This window comes from Lutra lutra, chromosome 12 (genome assembly GCF_902655055.1).
Source record: "Lutra lutra chromosome 12, mLutLut1.2, whole genome shotgun sequence".
NCBI classification, from domain to species: Eukaryota; Metazoa; Chordata; class Mammalia; order Carnivora; family Mustelidae; genus Lutra; species Lutra lutra.
The window spans coordinates 92,814,122-92,832,914 of NC_062289.1; the positions used below are offsets into that span (position 1 = coordinate 92,814,122).

At 45.2% G+C, this 18,793-nt stretch overlaps 1 protein-coding gene across 1 annotated transcript in view; it reads left to right on the plus strand.

Annotated features, from left to right (window-relative positions):
- The first annotated feature begins 8,604 nt into the window (after positions 1-8,604).
- CCDC60 (coiled-coil domain containing 60) overlaps positions 8,605-18,793 on the plus strand; it is a 161,968-nt gene continuing 151,779 nt past the window's right edge. The window contains exon 1 of the mRNA XM_047698580.1: positions 8,605-9,168. Within this exon, the coding sequence (XP_047554536.1) occupies positions 9,079-9,168 (90 nt within the window). The 5' untranslated portion in view covers positions 8,605-9,078. The remainder of the gene's footprint in view (positions 9,169-18,793) is intronic.

Here is an 18,793-nt window from a genome sequence, read left to right on the forward strand (position 1 = left end):
TCTCAACTACAGATCACCACTCCTCCCAAGGCCCCTTTCTCTACAAGATCTCTCTCCTTCTGACCCTCCCCTCATCCCCTAGAGATGGCCTCAGCTTCATGGATTCTAGCCCTCGGTCCCTGCACTTTGTCCTTGCCCCCCACACCCATACTCGTGGAAATGGCCACATGATAAATACACCTGCTCCTATCACATGATAAATACACCTGCTTCCTATCACCTTGACTCTGCCATCCTGTCCTGCTGGGCCCAGACCTCCCCTTGACTCTGCCATCCTGTCCTGCTGGGCCCTGACCTCACCTTGACTCTGCCATCCTGTCCTGCTGGGCCCTGACCTCTCTCAGTCCATCTCTCTCCTCTCTCTCTTACCCGAAAGTCAGCCCATGATATACTTTGGTTTCCTCTCTTTGGTTTTTTTCAAACTTCACGTATCTTGAAGATCGTGCTGAATGTTTTCTCTTTGCTCAGCTTCTACCCCACCCATTCTCTACTCCTCACCACCATGTTCAGTGCTTCTGGAAGCTGACCTGTATGGATTCATCAACAGGTTCCTTTGCCCTGTGGCATCTAATTGGGCCTTGCTGTTGGGGGGCCAATTACAGATCGGAGGTACCTGCAACAGATAAGCAGGCAAGAGGAGAGTGAGCTTTAGGGTTCATCCCTCCGCCCCCTCCCTGCCAGGTTGCTGCCATTGACTGTTTCCCTCTTCAGAAAGCCATAAATCGGGGCGCCTGGGTGGCTCAGTGGGTTAAAGCCACTGCCTTCGGCTCAGGTCATGATCCCGGGGTCCTGGGATCGAGCCCCGCGTCGGGCTCTCTGCTCAGCGGGGAGCCTGCTTCCCTTTCTCTCTCTCTCTGCCTGCCTCTCTGCCTACTTGTGATCTCTGTCTGTTAAAATAAATAAATTAAAAAAAAAAAAAAAAGCCATAAATCCTCCAACAGGGCAGCTCTCCTCTATGAAAAAAAATGATATAAATATCTTGAGGCTTTGAATAACATCACTCTTCAGAGAGCGATACTTTTGATTGATTGTTAGCAGTTAGGAGAGGGAAGACCACCCTTAATCGAGTCAGAGATTGAGCTGATTTCAAGGTGATTTTTAGTCTTGGCAAAGGAGGGTTCTTTTCCTGTTTACTCTTATTCTTATAGCATTAGACCATCAGGGGATTCTTTTTTTTTTTTTTTAATTTAAATTCAATTAGTAAACATAGAGTACATCATTAGTTTCAGATGTAGTGTTCAATAATATATCAGTTGCATATAACACCCAGTGCTCATTGCATCACGTACCCTCCTGAATGCCCATCATCCAGTTACCTCATCCTCCCACTGACCTCCCTTCCAGCAACCCTCAGTTTGTTTCATACACTTAAATGTCTCTCATGGTTCCTCTCTGATGACCTCCCATTCAGTTTACCCTCCCTTCCGCTATGATCCTCTTCATGGTTTCTTATAGTCCACATATGAGTGAAACCACATAATTGTCTTTCTCCTATGATCTCCCTGATATGAGGAATTTGAGAAACAAGACAGAGGATCACAGGGGAAGGGAGGGGAAAATGAAACGACGAAACCAGAGAAAGAGACAAACCATAAGGGACTCTTTTTTTTTTTTTTTTCCATAAGAGACTCTTAATCTCAGGAAACAAACTGGGGGTTGCTGGGGGTGGGGAGGTATAGGGTGGCTGAGTGATGGACATTGGGGAGGCTATGTGCTACGGTGAGTGCTGTGAATCACAGCCCTGTACCCCTGAAACAAATAATATATGTTAATAAACATATATGAAAATAATTATCTTTCTCTGATGGACTTATTTCACTCAGTATAATACCCTCCAGTTCCATCTGTGTCAATGTAAATTGACATTACAATGTAATTAACAATTACAATGTAATTGTAAGTATTTGGATAAATACTGTTCTGATGGCTGAGTACTATTCATATATATATATACGACATATATATGAATGGATAAAGAAGATTAAATATATATAATCTTTTTTATCCATTCATATATATGTCATATATATATTTATATATATATATACAATCTTCTTTGTCCATTCATCTGTTAATGGACTTCTAGGCTCTTTCCCTAGTTTGACTATTGTGGACAGTGCTGCTATAAACATTGGAGTGCAGCTGCCCCTTCAGATCACTGCATTTGTATCTTTGGAACAAATAGCCAGTAGTGTAATTGCTGGGTCGTAGGGTAGCTCTATTTTTTACTTCTTGAGGAGCCTCCATACTGTTTTCCATAGTGGCTGCACCAGCTTGCATTCCCACCAACAGTGTAGGAGGGTTCCCCTCTCTCCACATCCTCACCAACATTTTTGTTTCCTGTTTTGTTAATTTTAGCCATTCAGACTGGAGTGAGGTGGTATCTCATTGTGGTTCTGATTTTTATTTCCGTGATGCCAAGTGATGTGGAGCATTTTTTCATGTGTCCATTGGCCATTTGTATGTCTTCTTTGGAGAAATGTCTGTTCATGTCTTCTGCCCATTTCTTGACTGGATTATTTGGTTTTTTGGTATTGAGTTTGATAAGTTCTTAATAGATCTTGGATACTAGCCCTTTCTCCATCAGTGGATTCTAAGGTGAAGGAAGAAAGGAGGGAAGGTGGGAGGAAGAGAGGGAAGTGAAAGAGAGGAGGGGAAGGAGGGAGGGAAGAAGGAAGTTTTCCAAGACAAAAAGCTAATTATGTTAGCCAGAATTTATTTTGTACCTATTATGTGTTATATTTCTTACCTAGCATATGTATTAACATACGTTTTGTATCTAGTATATGTAGATGACATAAAAATATAGGCAAAGAGATAGATAATTATGTCGTTTAACCTGCTAATGGCCCTATAAGTTCAGTGATTTGGTTTTTATTCTTTATTATAAGGAAATTGAAGCTTATATAAGTTAAGAAACTTGCCCAGGGTCACCCAGCTAACATACAGGATTAAAAAATCAGGATTTAAACTCAGTTCCATTTGGCGTAAATGAATGTTTACATCTTATGTAAAACAGCAACTTACAAACAGGATGTGTGAGAGGGGTTCCTACCCCATCCCTGTGTGTTAGAATCATCTGGGAATTTTCTTTTTATTTAATTGAAAATTCAGTGATGCCTAATATTATATTTTAAGTCACTACCTCTACAGAGCCGTGCAGAGCCTCCTTTATTATCCTAAGCCCTCAGAGCCATCCTGCTATCCCCAGGCCTGGGAAAGTCACATTTTGAGGGCATCAAGAAATTGAGGAGAAGAGGGAAGTGAAACCGAAGCAAGATGCGTGATGTACTTGTTTTGTGGGGCTGCCAGAACAAATTATCACAAAATGAGCAGATTAAAACAACAGAAATGGATTCTGTCGAAGTTTTGGAGCTAAAATCCAGAATCGAGGCAGTGGCAAGGAACATGGTTCCTCTGAAGGCGCTAGGGGAGGGCCCTTCCTTGCCTCTCTCCTAGCTTCCGGCTGTTGCTGGTAATCCAGGGTGTTCCTTGGATGCAGAGGCATCCCCGAAGTCTCTCCTTCGTTGTCACATGGCGTTTGCCTTGTGTGTCTTCTGTCTCTACATTCAAATTTCTTTCTACTTCTAAGGACACCAGCCATGGGATTAGGGCCCATCCTAAACCAGCAGGACCTCACCGTACCTTGATTATATCTGCAAAGACTCTTATTCCAAATAAGATCACATTTACAGGCACTGAGGTTTAGAACCTGAACACATTTTTTGAGGGGGACACAATTCTATCCATATAGGTAGGAAGCACGTACTGAACAGCAAATTGAGAGCGACTTGAAAGTCCATGGGTATTCCCAGGGGACAGTCCAGGGGTATTCCCAGGGCAGGGGAGTGTTTTCCTACCCAGGATGGAGGTTGGAGAAGTCTTCTGTGGATAAAACAAGGCTGCTCCCCCCCCAAGGCTAGCGAGTAAGTTTTCCAGATGGCTTGGAAATCCCAGTTGTCTCTGCAGGGCTTGAGGATACGACCCCAGGTCGCTCTGCTGAACTATGCACGCGTGTGCGCACGCACACACGCACGCGCGCGTGCACACACACACACACACACACACACACCCATCTTCAAATGAAAGAGTGTCCAGTCTGTGCAACAGAGTGCTGAAGACAATCGCTGAGTCAGTCATCAAACCTGGGTTAGTCTCAGGCAATCTCCACCGCTAACAACGTGCTCAATCCCACTAGCTTCGATTTTGACCTTTGTAAAATGGGACTAACAATTCCATAATTCCAACCCAACCCCCAGCTCAGGATGCTGTGTGATGAAGCATGGCCAAATGGGGAGCATTATTCATGGCGGAAGCTTGGGCTGCATCCTGGAATCCAGTGCGGGGGAATTCACTAAGAATATTCCTGAAGCCACACTACCTCCCCCACGACTGCGCCTGGTACACCAAAGCAAAGAAGAAAAGAGGAGGGAGGGGATCCTAAACATTGCATTTTCTTCTCCCCATTTACAAAGATCCATCCTTTTGGGGGTGGAGCTTGGAGGGTAAGGCAGAAATGGGCTCCGGGATCACAGACCTCCCAAGGGTCCATGCAGCAATTAGGAACTCTTCTTTAATCTCACGAAGTACAGGTGTCGTCGGAGGGGGTGCGAATACACATTAGCCAGTGGTATTTCCTTCTGGCATCAGTTCATTGATAGACTGCCAGCTACCAGGTGTCAAGGGACCCCCAAGTTTTCCTTTTGCCTTGGGCCCCATAATTTGTAAATCCGGTGCTGGCATTTCCGTAGAAATGCCCAGAAGGAGTTCTCTGGGTGCTAGCTGCAACACAGAAAAGTATATTAAAGATATTCAGAAAACGATGACTTTTCCAATAGGTTTTTTTTTTTAAATCCAATAGGTTTTTAATGCCAAACATATGTACTCCTCGCCAAAATTCGAGTGTTTAGCAGATTCTGAGATTTCACTTCAGCTACCCCAGCTGGCGTCCGACACTCCACAATTTTTCTTCTACTTGATACTTCTATTTTTAATCCCTTCAGATGCCTTTCTTTTTGGCAAATTGGGAGGAGAGAGTGCCTGTCGCTCCGCGTCTTTCAATTCGTATTTTGCATAAATCAACCGGGACTTAAGAATTAAACAATCACTTCATATCTTAGTTGTCAAATATTTCACTGTTGGGAGATGCATTTGCATATCTGAAAACATATTGGCCTCTCAGTACATCAGGGATGGGGAGAATATATAAAGAAACTCACTGGGATACGGATGAGAACAACAGCAAGACAGTGATTTGGGACCAGGTGGTCAAAGAAGGTAGCAAGTCCATGGCCCTGTGTAGATGAGGGGGAGAGCCCGACCTCCCTGGTTATTCCAGTCAACATTGACCTACGTCAGGTTCCTCAGAAGCAGACCCAGACCAAGAGTTTGGATAGAAGGGGTTTCCTTGCGGGGAGGGGGGCATCCAAGCAGACCTCAAGGGGGTGAGGAAGCGAAACAGGGAAAAAGAAGAAGCCAGTGCTAGGTCATCTGTGAACAGCAGTTGCTACCAGCACATCAGTCCTGAAGGAGACCTCTGGGGGAATACAGAGCACACTCCAGAGATGTCCCACCCAAGAGCCCAACAGGTAAGGCATTAACCACAAACTCCTGCCCGTCATTATTTCCATCTACCCCGTGCGTGTTAACTTCTCGCACATCCAGGCTGCTCAGCTCAAAAGAAAACACAGGCTTATGGCCTTATGGTTCCCAAACTAGGCACCAAGGCACCCCAGGGTGCAACAGAAAATTTGCAAGAGAGGATAGGGACATTTTAAATATTTGAGGGAAACAAAGCAATATCTATCCAACACTGTGTGAGCTATTAAGGGGAGGTAACTCAGTGGTATGGGTTGACTTGCGACCCCCCCCACCTCAAATTCATATGTTGAAGTTTTAACCCCCAGTACCACAGAATGTGGCCTTTTTTGGTTGAATACCTCTAGTGCTGGGGAGCTCATTCTCTCCCTATGGAACATACCCCTTCCTAAACAGAAAAGGATAATAGCATGCCTCGAGCCCTTACTGGGTACGAGGCTCTATAAATTATTTCACTTAGTGCTCCCACCTGTATAAGGAGGGCATAACCATCACTGTTTACATATGTGGTAAAACTGAGACTTGGAGAGGTAAAATCCCTTGGCCAGGATCTCATTACCAACAAATGGCAGAGTCAAGATTTGAACACAGGTCTTTTCAATTCCAGAGCCTTTCCTATTTACAAATGTTACATGGCTCTTACAGGTGGGTAGAACAACAAAAGAAAAGAGGAGCTGACATTTACTGAGCACTTCCTTTTCACTAGGCCTGGTTCTTTACATGGATTATCTGTTTGGTTTTCTTCATAGTCCTAGAAGATTACCCCTGAGGCTGCTCAGCGGCCAAGTACATCTGGCCCCAGAACTTATGCCTTTTATTTATGTATTTTTAAAGATTTTATCTATTTATTTTAGATAGAGCAAGCGAGCCAGGGGAGGGGCAGAGGTAGAGAAAATCTGGAGCAGTCTCTGCCCTGAGCACAGAACCCAATGAGGGGCTCAATCCTATGACCCAGAGATCATGGATCTCATGACTCAGCTGACTGAGCCATTGAGGTGCCTGGAGCTTACGCCTTTTAAAGGACAATCTGCTATGCATTTCCTTATATTGAGCCTAAACCCTCTTCCTGTTCTCTGGATGCCTACAGAGCTAGATGAGTCCTTCGTCACCAAGCCTGCCTCTCAAAGCTGTATGAAGACAGCCCTTTGTCTTTCTGTTCAGAGCTAAACATTTTTCCGTCCCATCTCGCTTCTCATCCCAACTCATCCCCAGCCCCATCTACAGAACACAGCTTGGCTTATCTGCATCTTTCTGAAAGTGCTTTCTGATCGCTTAATGCTGCCCACAAAGGAAGCGAGAGAACTTCCTGTGGAAGGGAAGGTCAGACTTAGTCTTCAGATGATGGTGAAAAAATTATGACTTCCAACCATCAGCGTCTGGAGCTGGGTGGCAGGGCATTTTGTACTCAATGGAGGGTCACCTCCCAGCGGATGCCTTCTAAGGAGAAACTGAGGTCATTGCACGGCCATGATGACATCATAACCATCGGCAGCTCAAGGTTTGCAGATAAAACACAAATCAGATTGATTTCGTGTGAAATAATGCCAAGGATAAAAGGATGCAAATCAGAACATGTGCCATAAATCTTCTGCAGGTTGAGAATCCACCCCATAGGGTTATTGGAAGACTTAAATAAATTAATGTATGGAAAGTGCTCAGTAGAGCACCTGTTACAGAACGAGTGATCAATAAATATTAGTATTAATATCAGCTGTGAAATGAACACGGCATGTAAAAATGAGTAATTCTTTCTGGGGATGGGATGTGAGGAAATAATACTAATAGTTGTCAAAAGGACTCCTTGTGTGCTCAGCCTTTACATATATTATCTGTTTTAATCCTTGACAACCTGTGGAAAAGTTATTTCCCCATTTTAAAGATATGGAAGCCAGGGCTCAGAAGAGTTAGGCATCTTATCCTGGGTCATGCAGCTAAATGGTTAAGAACTTGGGTTTTAGGGGTGCCTGGGTGGCTCAGTCATTAAGCATCTGCCTTCAGCTCAGGTCATGATACCAGGGTCCTGGGATCAAGCCCCGCATCGGGCTCCCTGCTTCCTGGGAAGCCTGCTTCTCCCTCTCCCACTCCCCCTGCTTGTGTTCCCTCTCTCACTATGTGTCTCTCTCTCAAATAAATCAATAAAATCTTAAAAAGAAAAAAACTTGGGTTTTAGCCTCAAACAGGTCTGGCTTTTTTTTTTTTTTTAGATTTATTTATTTTGGAAAGAGAGAGTGAGCACAGGGGGAAGGGCAGAGGCAGAGGGAGAGAATCTCAAGCAGTCTCCCCACTGAGGGGTGAGCACAGAATGTGTAGGGCTCCACATGGGGCTTGATCCCACCACCCCAAGATCATGACCTGAGCCAAAATCAAGAGTCTAATGCTCGATCGAATGAGCCACCTGAGTATCCCAAATGGTTCTGGTTTTGAATCCCAACCCAGGAGCTTTCTGAGTGACTGGAAGCATGTCATTCAATTTCTCTGTGCCTCAGTTTCCTAGTCTGCTAAATAGGTTAATAAAATACTTTCCTTAAAGATGTGCTGTGGAGAGTGAATCAATATATGTACAATACTCAGAGCAATGTCTAACACATTCTAAATACTCACTAGAAATATACATGTATGGGGGGGCTTTGAAGTATGCATAGGAGTTTGTCAGGCCAAAAGAGGAGAGAACTGTGCATCTCAAGTTAAAGTAATTGTGGGGCTAAAGGCAAACATTTAGCTCACCAAGCTAAGGCACAAGAAATCTAGTGGGTTAGTGGCAGGACAGAGCACAGTCTGGAAGGAAGGAGTTGCTTGTAGTTTGGCAGACAGAAGAGGTCAAGGTCCTCAGGTCTAAGAGGAGAAACCTGAGTTTGGAGAATGTGGCTCCCTGGTTAGTGGCCAGCTCCCAGCCACCAACCCAGCGGCTCAGAAGAGTTCTCGACTCCGCCCCCACCAATCCCAGCCAATGAGGAAGCCCTGAGCCGCGTCTCGTTGCCAGGCAACTGAGTTGGCCCCTTCCTGGCAGTTAGCCGGCTTTCTCGAACTAGCAGTGGAAACCTGAGCCTCACGCCTGGGCCACCTTAGGGTTAGAGGTCTGGTGGCCCCTCTGTGGGCCCCCTTCAGATTTTGTCAGTGGAGTGTTTTTTGTTTTTTTGTGGTTTTTTTCGTTCGTATTTTATTTTTGTCTGTAGGAAAGATATCTCCTTCCAAAGAAAGAAAAGCTCCTGAAAGTCTGTAACTTTCTAAAAACTTAAGTAATTCCGGACTTGCCTGATTTCATCCCCTCTGGACTTGCTTATCCTGTTTGTGGGAAACCCAGATGACTTGCTTTCCTTACTCCTGGGTCAGAAGACTATTTGGAATCTGTGTAATTGGCTTTAGGAATCGGGAAGAAATTGCTGGAGCCTCCCATACCAGTGGCTGCTGAAGTAGAAGATTCTGGAAAAAGAAAAAACAAAACCTTTGAGGGACCCAGGCTATGCCTGAGGGATTTTCAAGATGACCAAGATACCAGCCACCAAGAAGATGCAGAGTGCCCCCAACACAGGGGCCCTCTGGACCTTTTATGCCTCAGAACATCTAACACAGGTAGGTCTTCCCGCTCTGCCGAAACCAATCATGTTTTCAAGACCAAGTGAAATAGGAATTAGCTTTCAGGCCAACAAGGGACAGAGGAAGAGAGGAGTCATGGTGTAATTAAATTGTCGAGACACATCCCTGTTGCTATCAATGGTTGGTTTCTCGTAAAGAATGAAAATGCCAGGCAGAACACTGAGCCAGGCCATCCCATTAGCCAGTAATTCCAAAATGATAGAATAAATCAGCAGTGACACGGTAGAACATCAGAAAAAAATTAAGATGAATTGTAGGTTTGCCATTGGAGAAATTATTTTCAGAGATCCACTGGGCTCGAGGTACGGGCACACCCTCTCTCTTATGGAAAGACTCCAGAGTCAAACTTTCTGTTGTGAAGCCTGAATTTTCTACTCACCAACTACTGAGATAAGACAGGTTGCTTAGCGTCCCGGAGCCTTTATTTCCTTGTGTCTACAAAGTGAGACCAGGAACATCAACTAGGCAGAAACAGTGTTAGGACTAAGGAAGCTATGGAAGTTGGTTAGCAGGGTGCTAACACTTGATAATGTATATATGTGACATAAAATACTTTTGTTGATAAAAAAAAAAAAACCATACAACAGAAAAATCATTAATAGGTACTCAATGACCACAGTCAAGTGTTTTTGTTTTCAAAATGATCATTACTGGACAGTTCTGTCTTGGTTAAGTGTGTCTTTTGTTATTGTATCCACACACGGTATATTCCCGCTGACTGGCCAAGCTAGGGGAACAGTGGGGAGGAGGGTCACAGGCAACCCCAGTCCACTGTGGTGTATCTTATGGCTCAGAGTCCTGCCCCATAAAGGAAGGGCCTGGGGAGAAGTCAGTGCACAAAGGAGATCTTAAAAATCACCCTTGGTTCCCCAGTAGTCTAAGGTGTTTCTGAGCTTCTCCCTTCTAAGAATTAACACATCTGTACCCACCCCTCATTTTTTAGCTCTCTTAGTGAGCTCACTCTGCAAGATGCAGTCTTCCTGTTATCTCCTTTCATCTCAAAATGATACCAGAAGTGAGTTCCATCTGGAGCCATCCCCTCTGGGACTGAACTTCCTTAGCAGTGGGGGAAGAGAATGAGGAGTGAGGTGGGCTTTTTGGAAGCAGGTGGAGTGTGGGAGCATGGGCTGTGGACCCAAACAGCCTGGGTCTGAACCTGGATCTGTCCCTTAGCCGCCCTGTAACCTTGGGCCATCTTCAGAATGTCTCTGCTTCTGTGTTACCACCTGTCAAACAGGGAAATCTCATTGTGCCTTCGCTTGATACATAGCAAACACTCCCTAGAATTCAGTTACATTGTTGTTTTATCCATTCAGCAAACATTTATGGAACCCCTATTATGTGCTAAACACTTGCTCTTGTAACCAATGGGGCTTGATTTTAAAAATTTCATGATCTATAGTGTGTATGTTTGGGAGGTGAAGGATAAGAAATAGATAATGATAATGCAGAGTGAAAAGCATCGTTGGGTATTGTGAGAACTCAGAGAAAGCTAACTCGTGTGTGTGTGTGTGTGTGTGTGTGTGTGTGTGTGTGTGTCTGTGTGTGTAAGAGAGAGAGAGAGATTTGAAGAACTAATGTACCCAAGTAAATGCAATAGAGTTTTTCATCTTGGGATAGAGAGATGGAGAAAAGTAGAGGAAGGTACAGAGGTTGGAATGGCCATGTCTTTCTTGGAAAAGGGTTGGTGAAACTCAGGAAGGTCAAGAAAAGGGAAGGAGGTTTCCAGGGAACTGTTGAATAAACTAAGACTTCAGACAAAAAAGGTTCATTGAAATCCCACTGCCCTTGCCCCACTTTCTAGGAAATCATAAAGACCCTAGGGAGTCACTGGCTCACATCTGAATTATCATGCTTTTAGAAATTGCAACTTTTTAGAGCTACTGTAAAGCACTGGTTCACTTAAACGACGCTGACTAGCAAGAGATGAGCCACAAGGAAATGTGTACAAATTAGGATCCACTTCTGGTGTCAAACCAAGTCAAACCAGTAATAACTACAGAGATGTTAACGCCAATGGTAACAGCTGGCACAGCCCGAGTATTTACTACCTGCTGGATTCTGAGCTAGATCTTCCAGAACCATCTGCAACACTTTAAGGTGAGCTGTTAACCTCCTCACAAGATAGACAGCAACATGAAGGCCCAGAGAGAACAGATCCCTTATCCAAGGACACTGGCCAGCAGGGAATGGACTTGAACTTGGATCTGTCTGTCTCCAGGGTTCCAGTGCTCCCTGCGTCCGCATGCTAATCAAGCAGCGAGAGGTTAGCCTGCAACACAGGGGGATAGAAAAAGAAGGTCACCAGCCAGTCACTGGATTCAGATCGCCTTCAGGTTTACTGGGGAAGGGAGGCACGGGGAGAGGCCACAAAGAGGCCCCCCTCACTTGGCCAGGCAGCCAAGTGAGTGTCCGCTGAGGAGTGATTGAGGAAGGAGCTGGTTTCTCAGAGGAGAAGGGTGAGGCCACATTGGGCTGCGTGGGAATCCCACCAACTATGGGTCCACCATGCTCTAGTGCAATGACACATGGGGGGAATCCCTCCCCAAAGGGTCCTGAAGCTCTCTGAAGCTAGGCATTTTCCTTCTTACAGGAAGGAAGGTGCTGCGTCCTAATGTTATAATGGCACCCTGCCTTGCGCAGTCTTCCTGTAGTTTTGAAAACCACAAATATGATATGCAAATCCTCTGCTGGAATGTCTTTTGTCGAGCAAACCTTGTAGTTCCCCTCACCCCCACACTGGGCTCTCTAATCTTTGAGGGAGTTCCTTTTCCCTTTGTTTCCCAAGGAAGCAAAAAGAAGACTAATGGGATTAGCCATGGGGAAGGGAGGCCAGCATTACCAGGGATACATTCTCTTCCTTTAAAGGGGCTTAAAAAAGAGAGGCACTTGGCACACACACACACACACACCCCAATGTTCTAGAATGGAAATGCAGAAATGGCATTTGGCAAAACTTCTAAAGCTGTGGAATCCTTTAGACAAGCTCTGTCTCTTGGTGCCTTAAATTTCTACCACGCTGTCATTAAACACCCAGAGAGAAAAGTAGGAACCCTAATTTGGGCAGATCCTAATGCTGCCAGGATTCCTACTCAGCGCTTTGTTCATATCCTAGCTTAGCAATCTAAAGAGAAGATTCTTCAGCAAAAAATGTGAGTTCCAAGCCCAGCTTTACCACTTGTGGCCTTGAGCAAATAAATGAGTTCCCTGGGCCTCAGTTTGCACGTCTGTGAAATGGGCGCATTGCATTTTTATCCAACTTAAGACACCTTCCATTTCAAGATGCATCATCATCTTTTCTTGCCACTAAGAAGAAAACTCTACTGATTAAGCTATAACCTACTTTCAATTATGAGATATGCCCCAGTTTGAGAGATGCTAAAAATGGAAAGAAAATGTGTATCTTAGAATAGATGAAACAGCTAAAAGTGCTCCCCTGTCGCAGGGTGTTTGGGGATTAGATGAGCTGATATGGGTAAAGCTCTCAGAACAGAGCCTGGCACAGAGTAAATACTATGAACTATGAGCCTTTATGGCTTTGTTGAATCCTCTGGCGGCTCTGGGACAGAGGTGTTCTTATTAACCCCCTTTAGCACCTGGGTAGACTGAGGCTGAAAGAGGTCTAGGGTCTAGTTCTCTGCCAAGAGAGGAGAAGGGGGCAAATTAAGCAGAATCCCAGGTATAGTGGAGACTGGCCTGAGCATCTCTGCTCCCTCCCTCACTCTCCAGCCTCCACCCCTGTCCCGTTCATTCCCCCCCCCACCCCTTGATGAGAACAGAATTGCCCAGATAAGGTCTCAGGGGTCCAGCCCAGTGTACCACCAGTTGGGCTGCCTGGAATCAGAAAAGGAGAACGAAGATATTTCAGAAAGAGATCCTCCAACAAGAGAAACCTGGACTCTCAGCATAAGACGTTCTTAGCCGCACAAACATGCTATGATTTTCCTCCTTGTCCAGACTGGAGAAATTGTGGCCTGCAGAGGTTAAGTGGCAAGTCACCACCCATCTTTGTTGGAACTGGTCTCAGCTCTGGGTGATTTCTCTGGCCTCTAATCACAGAGGCCATGCCCCCTGCCCTGAATCACTGATTATGCGGGGGGGCGGGGGGGGGCGGGGAGAATAAAGGCTCCCCGGACCACTCAAGATTCAATTCTGAAAAATGTGGCCAGCTGCACCTTCATTTTTTATACGACTCATGACTTAGGCGAGGGAAATAGCAACCAGTCTTTTTCTTTCTCCAAGGGATTCTTCTGGCTCCGTTGTTAACTGCCCGAGACAATTGCAGAATTCAAGATGCTTTGTTTTGTTGTTTTCTTTCTGCCCTGATGCTTCGGACTGGTAATGCCTGCTTTGGTGAATCTTGCTGTGTCTAATTGCAGGTCCGTGTGACAGTGAGCTCCCCTCCATGATAAATGGCTGGGAAGGTGCATGTTCATTACCTCCTGACATGGGAAGAGCGATAGGCACTTTCTTTATGCTGGACAAAATGAAGCAAGCTCTTTGTCTTGGCTCCAAAGAGGCAGCTGCTCTGCATGGCAGGGTGGGGGAGGTAGCGGGTGGGGGGAGGTAGAAGAAACACATCAAAGGACCTAATGGATGTGATATAAAGTTAGTGACTAGGGAGGAGCCCTGCCTTTGAGGTCATGGAAAGGGGGATTCAAATCCCCTCTTTGACAGTCTCTAGTAGGTCGTTCTGTGAAGTGGGTCCAGTTATAAGCGGGTCTACTGCATCGATGTTTGGAAAGATTCAATAAAATGAAACATGTGAGATACTGAGCATAATATCGGGACACAGTTAACCCTCCCTCACACACACACACCCCTAGCCCACTGGCCAGTAAGTGATAGCAGTAGTTATTACCAGTGCTTCTTGTTCTTGGACCAGACAGGAGTGTCTCTGTCACCACTTTGGAGACGTGTCAGCCCAGACATGAAGTCTGGAGGAGGCTGTGTGTTAACTGCAAAGTCACACAGTGCAGCCCATCATTAGTGAGGCTAAGTCCCAGCTTAAGGGGGGAAGGGAAGAAGGGGGTCGAGGGTTATTTTTTAGAACTGGCCTGAGAGTAGATGTGCATGAAGAGTGGGGTGCTGTTAACTGGAGGAGAAGGGTCATTCTGGTGGCAGAAATGTTTGACTCAGTTAAAAACCTGAGTTGTAGAAAGGGGAGGGTGCCCCTATCATAATTTGAGTTTCTTGGATTTAATTCTTGGCCTAGTCCCATCATTCATGTTTGAATCCCATGAAGACCCAGAAGGAAATAAAAAAAAAAAAAAAAAAAAATGGAAAACTCTGTGTATCAGTTGGGATCATTTTGAAAAGCAGTGACATAAACAAATATGAATTTATTTTCCTCATATAAGAAATCTGGAGGTGAATGTCTGCTAGTATTGGTTCAGAAGCTTGCTAATTTAGGAACAGGAAGGTCTTTTCCCCTCATGGTCATAGAATCGCTGCCCCAGCTCCAGGCATCCCATTCCTATCCCAGCACAAAGAGGAAAACGATAGTGTGAGCTATGTTTGTCCCTTTTATGAGGCAAACCAAGGCCTTCCAGGAACTTTCCTATTTCCTCTTATGTTTCATTTGCCAGAATAGTGTTGCCTGCCTTTTCCTACTGCAAGAATGCAGTGTGTCTAGCGTGAGTGTGGAAAGCAAGGGCAAAGGAGAAACGAAAGTATGAGAAATAGGTATTGGATGGAGTAATCAGCAGTGACTGTGAATCCCAAATGATTTTCCTAAAGCTCAGATATTGGTTGTCCCAAGCAACCCAGTGACTGTGGGGCTCTGGGGCCAGGGGAAGGTAGAAGCCCTCAATGGAATCATTCAGTCCTTCAAGGAACATTTGTATATGACAACCATGGTGCTAGGTGTTGGGGATAGAGAAGTGAAAAAAGACAATCACATGGGACACCCTTCTGGAAACTCTGAAAAAATATGTAGAGGGATAACAGGAAGAGAGAGAGTGGAGACAGTGCGATGTGCAATGTGTGCCTGGCACACATTTGTGGGGGAGGGGAGCTTAAAGAAAATCAGGTTATATATAAGGCTTTGCACAACTATGGAATGAGCCCTGTCCTCGACACCCTTTCAGTAATCCCACAGCCTCCAAATACTCAGCCGTGAGCTGTGAAATTCAGAAGCTGCAGTATCCATGCGGGGTTCGGTGGCAAGTAAGCACTTACAGAAAATCTGACAGAAGCCAATTAAACCTTTATTGGACTGAATAAACCAGCATATTTTTCTCGGAGATCTTTCTGACAGCTAAATTCAAAATCATGATGGTCGGTAATGGGATACCTTCTATCACGAGATGGTGGCGTTTTTCCTTTCTAAATTCCTGTGTTCACACTCTCCTGAGAAAATGTCTTGCAGGGCTCAATTTTGATCTAATGCCTTTCTGCCTAAATTGGAATTTATGCAATCGGTAGTTTCATTTAATAACTCAAAAATTAGCCATGTCTGGCAACCAGCTTGCAAGCCTGGAAATGCCTCGGGGTTTCTGGGTTTCACAAAATGAGAAGATTATACAGCTAGGATGGTTTCTGGGATGGGTTCAGTGTTGAGAGGACTTCAAAGAGTCCATGGTGGGCTGTAGCTCAGTGGTAGAAAAGACAGGGACTAATGCCCCAGAAACCTGTGTTCGGATCTTGCCGGATGTCCCCTTGAGGGCAAGATCATCTCCAGTAGAGAACCGTGACAGTGAGGGACTACTAGTGTCCTCAACACCTTGTCCCAAGTTGAATGCTTCTCTGATGGTGAGACATTTCCCGTTGCAATAAATGATGCCATTGTGTACCCAACTGTTCAGGCAGAAACCCAAACTTCCTCTTTGACCCCTCCTTCCCCATCAGCCCTTAGGTCCAGCCAGCTGCCTCAGGGCGGGTGTTCTGCAGGACTCTGGCTCCTTCCCCAAGGTCACTGTCTGGTCCAGCCTACCACTGTCTGTAGCCCAGACTATTCCACTGGCCCCTGACTGCCCTCATTACCTTCAATTTGACCTTCTTCCAACCCATTCTCTTTCAGTGCAAGTAGGATATGGTCATTCCTCTGAATAGAACAATTAAATGGCCCTCCATTGTCCTCAAAATGAAGATTAATGTCTTTAATGAGGTTTAAAAGGCTCTGCAGGACCGGGGCCCTGCCAACTCTGCCTTCCTCTTCTCTCATTACTTGCCTCCGACTAGGAAGCCAAGGTAGTTTTTGAATATGTCATGCTCTCTGTCTTCTTCCTCCTCCCGAAACATCCCCTGCCCTTGTTCCTCTGGGATTCCACGACAAGATGTTTCCAGAGCTCTGGACAGTGGTGGGAGAGGTATGGCCAGCTTCCAATCCCAGCTCTCCCACTACCTGGTCAAATCATTAAACCTCCTTGCCTTCTTCATGTTTATCTGCAGGAGCAGGAAATTGAACCTCACAGTTTTGGGGTCCCCATCCTGCCATGAGACTCTGGAGAGCAAATGATGGCCATCACTTGCTGAATATCTGTGGTGCGTCAGGCGCTTTGCATACACTGTTAAAATACACCCCTGCCACGGGCAGGTGCATTTATTACCCCTATTTGCAGAGATAAAGAAACTGAGGTGTAGAAAGGTAACTTCCCCTGAGACGCCCAGAAAGTAGATGGTGGAGTCAGGATTTGAACCCAGGACCGATTCACTAGACAGATCCGGTGCCCTTAAGATAAGCCTGTCGACTGCGATAACAATGGGCCGTAAGCAGACAAACAGCTCTCCGAAAGGGGCACCTGTCGGTTTGATTTTTAAAGCGTATATTCTCGAGTATCTGGCAGGAAAAAGGAAAGTGCCAGTTTTAGCTGGAGGCAATGCAAACAAGAATGTGACGGTGCCTGTGACCACAGACAAGGACATTTGCATTTTCTTGAGCTCTTGCTAAAATATGCCAGTGAGCTTTTCTGGAAGAGAAATACAGCTAAGGATGGAGTGGGGGGAACCCTGGATGTGGCTTAGACTCATCTTTCTAAATAATGCTCATTTCAATGAAGATTTATAAGTCACTTCTAATTAAAGCCGCATTTCTAAGAAAGGCATATTTTGATCCTGGGTCAGTATGCTGACAAGACCTGCTAGATAAAACAGAATGGAAGACAGGCCCAGCTAATGAGCAATGAGGTTCTAGGGTGTGTGTGGCTAAGATGTTAATAAGCGTAAGCAGCTTAATTGGGTTGAATAATTTGGGCAAATATCTAGTTAAATGGATTCAGTTTGAATCCAAGCTCTGACCCACTGAATTTTTTATTTTCTACCAAAAAAAAAAAAAAATACTCTGCATCGTAACTGCCTGTTGATTTGTTCAACCCTACCCCTAAACTTGGAGCTTTTTGAGGGAAAGGACCGTGCCTTGCTCACAATTCTATCCCCAGAGACTAGTGCGATGCCTGGCAATGGGTAGAAGTTCACTTTTCGTTAGCGTCTGTTCTCAGGATCAAGAATAATCCCAGGTACCAGGTACATCCCTCAGGGAACTATAAATCCATCCGGACCAGGACCACAAATGTTTTACTCACAGGTCATCTGCAGCATGTGCTGGGTGCGCCATAAATATGGATACCATGCTGGTACTTGCTAGGTGTGTGATTTTGGACAAGTTATGCTCTGGTGCCACAGTTTCCTTGTCTCGCATATGGAAATTGTAACAGTCCCTGTTTTGCAGGGTTGTTGGGAACATTAATGGATGATGCTCAGAAAAGCCCCTAGCTATGAGTAAGCCCCTTTCCCCTGTAGTAAGTGCTCCTTATTTAGTGCTCCTTATTATATAGCACTATAGTATGTGCTCCTTAAATGCTGTCTGTTCATATTCCTGCTTGAGGATCAAAGCCATGGGCTCCCAAATATCAAGCATTAAAACATTTAAATACTGACATTTCCAAAGGCGATGACTCTCATGCTGATCATTTTTATGCATTCAGAAAAAGACAGCCAAAAGAGTAACAGGACCAAAATGTTGCATTTCCGAGAGCCCTTGAAGAAAATGCCCAAAAGGCAATTAGTGCATGACTTGCCTGTGTTGTTATGGCTTATTAGCTAATCCCATCCTCTGCGAATCATATTGCTTCTTTGATATTTTTAGACCTTTTAAAAGAGGCCTTTCAAAACTCAGGTAGCCAAGCTTGTTGGTAGGTACCAAGAAATGTGAGCTATGAATCTAGCATCTTCATAGGGATGGAAATGGAATGGAAAAATGGCAGACATGGGGAGCCTTCTCTGCGGGGTCCGTGGGAACTGCCGTAGGCAGCCTGAAGGCTTCTGTAGCCTTAACTAGCTCTCCTCACCTTTTCCCTCCCTGCCTCAAACCAACAAATCATCCCCTTTGCCCCCCTTTTCTGAGGCTCCAAGGTCTGCAATTTAAATGATCTCAGTAAAGGGCAATTCTGGAGTTTCCTTGGCCTAGCACACAAACTCATGTCTTAGCATGATTGCCTTGGAACCGGGGCCATGAATTACCCAGGCTTCTAAGTCTTGGTTCTGCTGCCATTTGCCTGCTCTGTGACCCTGGGCTATCTGCTTCACCTCTCTGATGCTGCATTTTCTCAAATGTGATTCAATCTTGTGAAGATTCAAGATAATGTCCCTAAAGCCTGGGTCC